Source organism: Nesoenas mayeri (assembly GCF_963082525.1).
Source record: "Nesoenas mayeri genome assembly, chromosome: 4".
NCBI lineage: Eukaryota > Metazoa > Chordata > Aves > Columbiformes > Columbidae > Nesoenas > Nesoenas mayeri.
The window spans coordinates 50,850,087-50,858,320 of NC_137540.1; the positions used below are offsets into that span (position 1 = coordinate 50,850,087).

Genomic DNA, 8,234 nt, shown 5'->3' on the forward strand with positions numbered 1-8,234 from the left:
TGTTTATTAATGTTAAGGAATGTTCTGCCTTCTGAATGTCTTAATGAATTATTATTTTAAAAAATAGAATAATTCAGCGAGGTCAGACCCAGTTGCTCAGGGCTTGATCCAGTCAAGTCTTGCAGACCACCAAGAATGGGAACTGTACAAGCTCCCTGGTCATCTTGCTTCTTTCCTGGACTGTCCTCAAAGTATAAAGACCCCTTTTCCTTACACCCAATCTTAATCTCTTTTGTTTCCCTTCATGTCTTTCACCTCTTGTCCTCCTGCCATGTTCCTCTGTGAAGAGCCTGGCTCCATTTTCTCCACAATCTTTTCATGGGTCCTGGGAAGCTGCCTAGCAAGCCTTACCTTTCCAGGCTGAACAAGTCCTGGTCCCAGAGCTTCTCCTCAAAGAGCAAGTGCTCCAGTCACAATCAGCTTGGTGACTCTCCACTGAACTTGCTTCTGTTCAGCACCTTTTCTCGTATTGCCTGGGGAGGGAATCCAGAACTGGAGGCAGTATATAGATATTGTCTAATGAGTGCTAAGTAGAGGCAATCAGTTCCCTCAACCTACAGACTGTATTCCTGTTCATGGGGCTCTGAATGCAGATGTCCTTCTCTACTGATGTTTATACAACTAAACAAAACTGTAATCCTCTGCTTCAACCTGCAATGATATTTGCTCAAAGACATCTTATTCATTTGGCTTGGTTCTGATGTTCATACTGTCTAGAACATATACTGTTTATTTTCCACACTGATTTCTGTCATTTTTTTGAAGGAAATTGAGCAGTTAGATTGGTGATACACAATAAATACAGTAAACCTGTGTAGATCCCAAAAGAAGTAAAATACATCAACTCTTGCATGAGAAAATTATTCTGTGAAAGTTCAAACAGAAAAAGCACAAAGCATCTCAGAAAGACACACTCTGAAGATCAAGATGATCCTTCTAGAGTTCATGGGGGGAAACACAAGTTTGTTCTTCATTTTTGCACAGTCGCAGAACTGTTCACTACGCAAACTGAACAAAGTAAGATACTCTGAACTAATATTGTCAAGCCTTCATATAGAGCTGTCTATAAGCCTCTAAAGTAGTGTATCTACAACCTTTTGGTACATCAGAAAAGACATTTCTCTTGGATGTAACTTCTAATGTAAGCTAGGGTTTCAGCAGAAGGCCTGGGAGCAGTCTTAAAGCACAAAAAAAGATAAATACCATATTGATTCCCAAGGAAGCTAAACAAGTTTAGTAGAAAAAGATGTCTGACAACATGGGCAGCAGAGCTTTAAGTACTGTGAGAGACAGTTCTCCAAACCAATGATAATCTGCAGTCTTGACAGAGTGAGGGATCAAACATGACATGCAGAAGTACACTGTATTGCAAACACAAGTTGCTCATTCAGCATATGACATGTCAAAAATGCACCAGGAGATAATGGCTATCACTATGTCTGATTTCTTATGTATAATGACATGGGCTAGAAGGACCAAGACTGAATATGAGAGGGTGATATCACAAGCAATGGATGAAAGCAAAAATATATGTGGCTGGCTCATTTAATTATCAGTTTTCCAAAAGGACGCAAAAGACGAGTGGTTTAAGTGACATTAAACTCTTTCTGGGGCAAAAAGGTGTTATCCAACAGGCTGGGATGTTGCCAGCATAAGAGACAAACTCCTTAAGGAGAAACCTTGAGAACTTTTGAGCAGCAGGCAACAGATGAAATCCTGTTTCTCTGCAAGATTTGAGGCTTGCTTAGGAGACCAAATAAATATAAGAGCCTTGAGTAAAAGTGATTTTGGGTGTAGAGAAGCTAAAGAATTACACCTCTGTTAAAGAATGATGAAACATTCTTTCCATGTTTTCTTCACCCTCCTTCTGCTGGGACACAAAACCTTCAATCTGCTGTCATTCAAGAAAACAAATCATCATCAGTCTAAATTCAGTATAGCAGGTCAGGAACAATGTTTCCCAATATAAAATAATGGGATTTTTTTTTTCCTTATTGCTGTCTCTTTTAACTGCTTTACTAAAGGTTCTTTATTGTGTGTACTGCTTTTCAAAACTTTGGAATATGTACAGCTACCTTTTCCCTATTATGATGGTTTGACTACCTGCTTAATAGGAAAAACATTCTAGAGAAACTTATGTCATGTATAGCATGGGACTTTTTTCTACAGAGTCCAGATACTTCTTGATTGTTTCCTAGTGGATATAGCAATACAGTATTTGTTTGCTTGCCCTGAAGCTTGAAGGTAGTTACCATGAATAATGCTATCCATTTTCTTTCTTGAAGTACAGGCAGCACCTTCTGTTAACCCTGTAAAGTTATCACACTAAACCAGACATTTCACACCACAGAAATGTAATAGGTTTAGCCATAGCATGGTTGTTAATGTGCTCTTCATATTCATATAGACATCTGACATACTTCTGAAGAAACTCTGTCATGGATGAATGTTAGCTGAACAGTTATTATGTGAGACAAAGCAAAGGGTCACTTTGTACATTTGGGAGGGAATGTTTGCAGTTACTGAAACAAGGATGCGAGCATCTGATGGGAACAGATTAAAACTTATCTCATGGTATAGTAAGAAGTACAGTTAGAACCAGGTGACAATCATTAGGACTTTTACATTCTACTTCTCCTGCTTGTTCAATGTATGGCAAATTCTTCAGCCTATTACATGCAAAAAATCAATATGTGACAACATATCAGTTGCTAAATGGGAGAGTCATGAGACTGAGTTCTTCAATTAATCCTTCTGTAAAAGTTGTTATAGCAGCTTACTACAGTATTATTGAACTACCACACATATAAAACAATGTAGTTTAAAGAGCTGAACAGATGAGGACTGAGTACTCAGGGGAAATAACAGAAAGGCTGACTTCAAGGCTGTGTGAGTTTTGATTCGTTTATCAAGTTGAGTATTTCACAATAGTTCAGTATATTTGAAGAAGCCACTACAGCTAGACAAGCTTCTTGAGCAGTTATTACTGATGGCATTCACAGAATTCACAATAGTTCTGTATTTTAACTTTCCACCCAAATACTGGATTTGCTTGGACATACACTTCAGCCTATTGACATGGGATACAGCCTGCAGCCATGACAAATTCTCAATGAATGTACCATAGAGGTACATGTAGCCTAGAGATAAGCTTTTTTTGATCTTTACTCTTCCTTAAGCACTGAGACTGGAATAGAAAATTTAACCCTGCCTATGGGTACCAATATTCAGAATAGCTGCCTCTGTCATTCTGGAAATAAGGTTTCATGTGCCTGAGGAGAACCAAGAGATGAGATAACTCCTTCTATCAGTGCTAGGGTGAGACTGATTGAGCAGAGCTCTGGTGGAGTCCAACCCAACTCTCTCACCAGGAGGAGCTCACACAACAAGGGTCTTTCTCTCTCTGCTCATGCCACTGGTTTCCTTCAGCAGCAAAACTGCCCTGTAGACAACAGAAGCTATGAACTAGCACCTTCTGGCAGACAGTTCTGTCTTTGAAGCCACAGAATGGTAGCTCTTATTAAACAAAAGAAAAAATTCTACAACAGTTTAAAAGGAAAGGAGAAGCTCAAAGAGTCACAGGTTGCTGCAATATTAAGCATTTCAAGGCTCTTATTCTCAGGAAAAAAAAAAATAGAATAAAGCACTATTTTACTAGGCAGGAAAATGTTTCTTAAGCTGAGAAAACAGATATTTCTGCAGTGACAGATGACATTACTGATCACTGTCCAAAAGTCTACGTAACAGTTTCTGATAACACAATAAAGACCTTGTGACAAAGAACATTGTAGATGTGGGTATGTACAGGTAAGCACTTCTGATATGGGAGAACTCCTTTCAGACTGATTCAGAATGAAAACTGTTTTTTCCATATTTTGCCTTAAGGTATAGGCTGCTGGTTATACCTGAGACTGGTTGCTTCCTTCCTCTGTGAGAAATGTAGTGTTTCATGAAATTAAAACACTTTGTCAAGTTTTTTGACCACTCTTAGTTGAGCAGCCCCCTAGCACATGGAGACTACTCAAAGAAACCACCTAGTATGTAAATTTCCTCAATTAAAAAAACCAGGAAGTTCAAATTATAGTTTCCAGAGGTTGTGCAAGATAGTGGAATGGAGGAGGAAGTTACATGTTTGAACCTTGAAAGTTAAGCAGAAATGCTGTGAGCCAGTACAATGCAATTAATAACCCATGACATTGCCACTCAAAACAGTCACATCCATGCCCCTTCAGATTCCAGAATTTCAGGTGTTGACACTTTACAAGGTAAGTTCTGGACATTTCAGGACAGGTATTGGTGATTGTGTTTGCTGTGTTTGGCTTTTCTGGGTTATACTGCTTTGTAGAAGTAATGATCCCATTACAGGGTGGTAGAAATGGTTTGGAGTATTTTACTATTTTGATATGCAGAAAGTCTATGTTGTTTTCTATGCCTCATCTGCACAGTCCCAACCATGTCCTCCCTAAAAGTACAATACAACAACAGGAACTCCAGGAGCTGAAACTTGCAAAATGTTGTCTTTGTGTGGTATTGACACTCTGCAGAGCCTGGTATGCTACATGATATGTGACAGATCTCCTTTCCTCCCCATTCTGCCAGACATGTTCGTAAGCAAATATAATAGTTACACACAAAGAGGAACTCTGTATATATCACAAACAAGAGAAAAAAAACTAAATATGAAAAAGAAAACAATCTGTCTTCCCAGATTCTTTTAATGACAGCTCTGAACTAATATACCAGGGAAAAAAATCCCCATTCTTGGATAATTACTTTGGACAGGCAGATATCACCTTTTATTTTTTTTTGAGTCAAATTGCTGATCAAGATGGAAATGCAAGGCTTCTAGCTTCTTTTAGCTAAATAGGTGTTCCTATATGGAAAGAAAGCATCTTAGACTTTCATGTGAGACCAAACATAAGAAAAGGTAGCGAGAGCAAAATGCCCACAGTGGATACTAATCCAACATGATTTTGTAAAATGTTCACACTTGTAACTGATTTTTCAGTTGCTTCTGGGAAAAGGCTGTCAAAGGAGGCAAGCACTATACAGACACATTTTTGCTCTTTAAGCCTGCATGTCTATTAGCATTCCTTCCAACAGCAGAACTGAAATCAAATGCTGTATGTTTCACACCTGTAGCTAGGAGACTTTTCTGGTTTTGATAGATCGATAGACGACACCTGTATGTACTTAACCTGCAATGTTGGGTCCCTTCTACGAGCACGAAGTTTTTTTAGAGGCTTTTTCTTATCTTTTTGCACATTTTACTTGACACCACTAGCTTGCAAAGTGAATAACCGAACCATTTAACATAAAAAAAATCCACATCTGCCCATCTGCTCCTGCAGCTCAAGAAACTTCAACATTTCTCACAACAGCAGTTGATCACGCAAAGGGCAAACCACTGCAAGCAGAATCCAGAACCCCAAACCTGTAGCAGGTATTTTGATGAAGGCAGGGAGCACTTCTGGACTGCCAACTCAGGCACACACACATCATCCCAACACCACAAGTAATTTTTGCGGGTAACCGCGATGTGCTTGTCTGTCTTTTAGTGTCTGCCCTGGCCCGGGAGGCAGCCCGCTCTGTAGCTGGGCACCCGGCAAGTCACAGCCCATCCCCGCAGGTCTTGTGCTCCCGCTGGGGCCGAGCTCTCCCCGCTGGCGCGCCGGCTGCCTCCGCACCTGCGGAGCGGCGCGCAGCTCGGCGGCGGGGCCGGCAGGAGGCGCTGTGCGAAGAGAGCGGCGGCAGCGCCCTGCGGCCCGGCCCGCGGGTCACTCACCATGTTGACCTCCGAGACCACGTCGATGCTGGCGATCTCTATCCGCATGCCCACATCCACGGGCGGACCTGCGGGGGGAGCGGCAGGCGGCGTTAGCCGGCGGGGGGCGCCGGGAGGTCTGGGGTGCGGGTCGGGGGAGCATGGGCGCCTCACCTCCGAAATCGGGCCGGAGGCGGATGTCGTAGCCCTGGAGCAGCCTGTCCACCGTCTCCTTCACGTAGGACATGTTGCTGGGCCCGTCGGCGCTGCGGGATGTAGCACAGGTTAGGGAGGCTGCCGGGCTGCCCCGAACCCGCACCCCTCCGCGGCCCGTCGGCGCTCACCTGCGCGCCGCGCACGCCACGGCCAGCACCAGCGGCAGCGACAGCGCCCGCGGGCCGGCCCGCCTGGCCGCCGGCCCCCCCATCCTGGCCGCCGCCGCCTCGCGGGGAAAGATCCGCGGACTGCAAGTTGGTGCGGAGCGGAGCAACAATTCCCCACAGCGCGACGCATGCGCTGAGCAGGGTGCCGCGGCCCCCGGGGAGCACTTCGGTCCGCCACGGACCGTGAGCGGCGTGTCCTCCCCGACCTGTCCCGCTCCAACCGGATCGGGTCCGCCCCGCCCCGCCGCGGGGGAGCGGAGGGCGGCGGGGCGGCCGTGCCGGAGCGAGCGGCGCGGCCAAGCGGCTGGAGCGGCAGGTGGGGACCGACAGCCCCCGGGCTGCCGTGAGCCGGGAACTTCTCGTCAACAAAAAGTAAATAATCATTGAGGGCGCTTCTCAGTGAATGTTCACACTGGTAGGCTCTAACGTTAATGGCAAAGTAAAAGGCAATTGGCAGATTCAAAAGAAATGGTACGTTTTGGTACATATAGTACTTTGCCCAGCCGTGAAGGCTTGAGAGCATCCATCCACCCATCCTTGAGCAGGTTTGGGGCTGGAGCTCTCCTGCAGAAGTACCCACTGTGGCATATGCAGGAGATCACAACAGATGTTTTGTTGCTATTTTTTAACCAAAGTAATTGATGTTGCATTTAGAACGATATTTTTTAAAGACTCTATGAATTGATGCTCTAACATAGCCTCACCTCTTATGAGCAATACTACGGACTGACTAATCGCAGCCCTGTGCACAATTTATGACTTTGCCAGTGCCGTTCTGTTTCCCTGCACAGTAGCTCAGCAGAGATAACATTTATCCCTTTTAAATTCAACCCACTTCATCTGTGCTCTACACAATCCTGTGTGCAGTGACCTTGGGATAGGTATTTGATGGTTTTGGGGCTCCTACAGTGTCATGCAGACTTATTCTTGAGAAATGGCAGACTCTTGGTGATGCTTTTGTGGTTGAAATAATCCACAGTGTTTGAAAAATGCAGGGATATTGAAACAGATCGTTTGGGGCTGTATGGGGATATAGCGGAAGATTTGGTGAGGAGGTTAGTTAAATGTAAATATGCTCAAGTGACCTCAAGTGACTTGCACCTGTCTGTAGAAAAAGCACATACGTCACACTAATTGCTTTATTGACCTTGTGTGCTTGATGAGTAGAACCTCTGTGTTAGATAACATAGGCCTTTGAGAAACTCTAGGCACCTTATCACTATGTCTGAGATCCCTGCTTTGTTGTGAGAAAGAGCGGGAGGCTGCACCTGCCTGAAGCCTTCAAATACAGGTGAGCTCAGGAGGCCCTGTGATCTTCCAGCAGGGCTGAACTTACAGCACCTGCGTCCCTGCCTGTGTCACCTCTGCCTGGGAGCTTAGGTGCTACTTCAGAGATCCCCCAGTAGAGAGGTAACTAAAATAAAACTTGCTCTTTGCAATGCATTTGTGGCCTCTGGCTCTTCCTGCGATGTGCCTGCGTATGTGTACACAGGGAAACAAGTTCTAGTGATAATTTTGAAGGTTTCAACAATGCATATTTCTATGTAAATTTGTCACTCTGGAAGAAAGAGCACAACACAGTTCCTACAAGATTAGCACAGGAGTCTTTCACCCTCACAGCTTCTTCCTGTAACCACGACAGTATGAGTTTATGAAAATAACTATTTCATTAATGGTTTGTAACTGTATAATAAATATTTTTGATTGGCTTTGAGGACTTTTACACTGGACATATCTTTCTTTTCCTTCTGTTTTAGTCCTTAATTGCTCAAAAATGTGATCTCCCAGCTCGACTCAATGATATTTAAAATTGTGGTTTGCCAAGAATTTTTAAGATTTACTGTTCATGATCAATACATTTCAGTAGTCTTCAATTATAATTGATGTGACTTGGGTCTAGCACTTAAAAAAAAAAAAAAATCATGCCTATATAAGTGTATCAAACTGTATCTTTTTGTTCAGATTAATATCAAACATAGCTGTAATAAAGTTACCTGGTTCCTCTCAAGCACTGAACTAGGACTTTCTATGAGACTATGCAGTCCTTTTTACTTCTTGATCATGTGCAGCAGTATATCCTATAGGTC

The 8,234-nt window shown here is 43.5% G+C and overlaps 1 protein-coding gene across 1 annotated transcript in view; it reads right to left on the bottom strand.

Moving 5' to 3' along the window:
* Positions 1–6,191, bottom strand: part of GABRB1 (gamma-aminobutyric acid type A receptor subunit beta1) — a gene marked incomplete at both ends in the record, with an annotated part of 119,094 nt that extends 112,903 nt beyond the window's left edge. Inside the window, 3 exons of the mRNA XM_080344127.1 lie at positions 5,786–5,853; positions 5,939–6,030; positions 6,109–6,191. Coding sequence (XP_080200253.1) covers positions 5,786–5,853; positions 5,939–6,030; positions 6,109–6,191 — 243 coding nt within the window. The remainder of the gene's footprint in view (positions 1–5,785; positions 5,854–5,938; positions 6,031–6,108) is intronic.
* Positions 6,192–8,234: the final 2,043 nt, after the last annotated feature.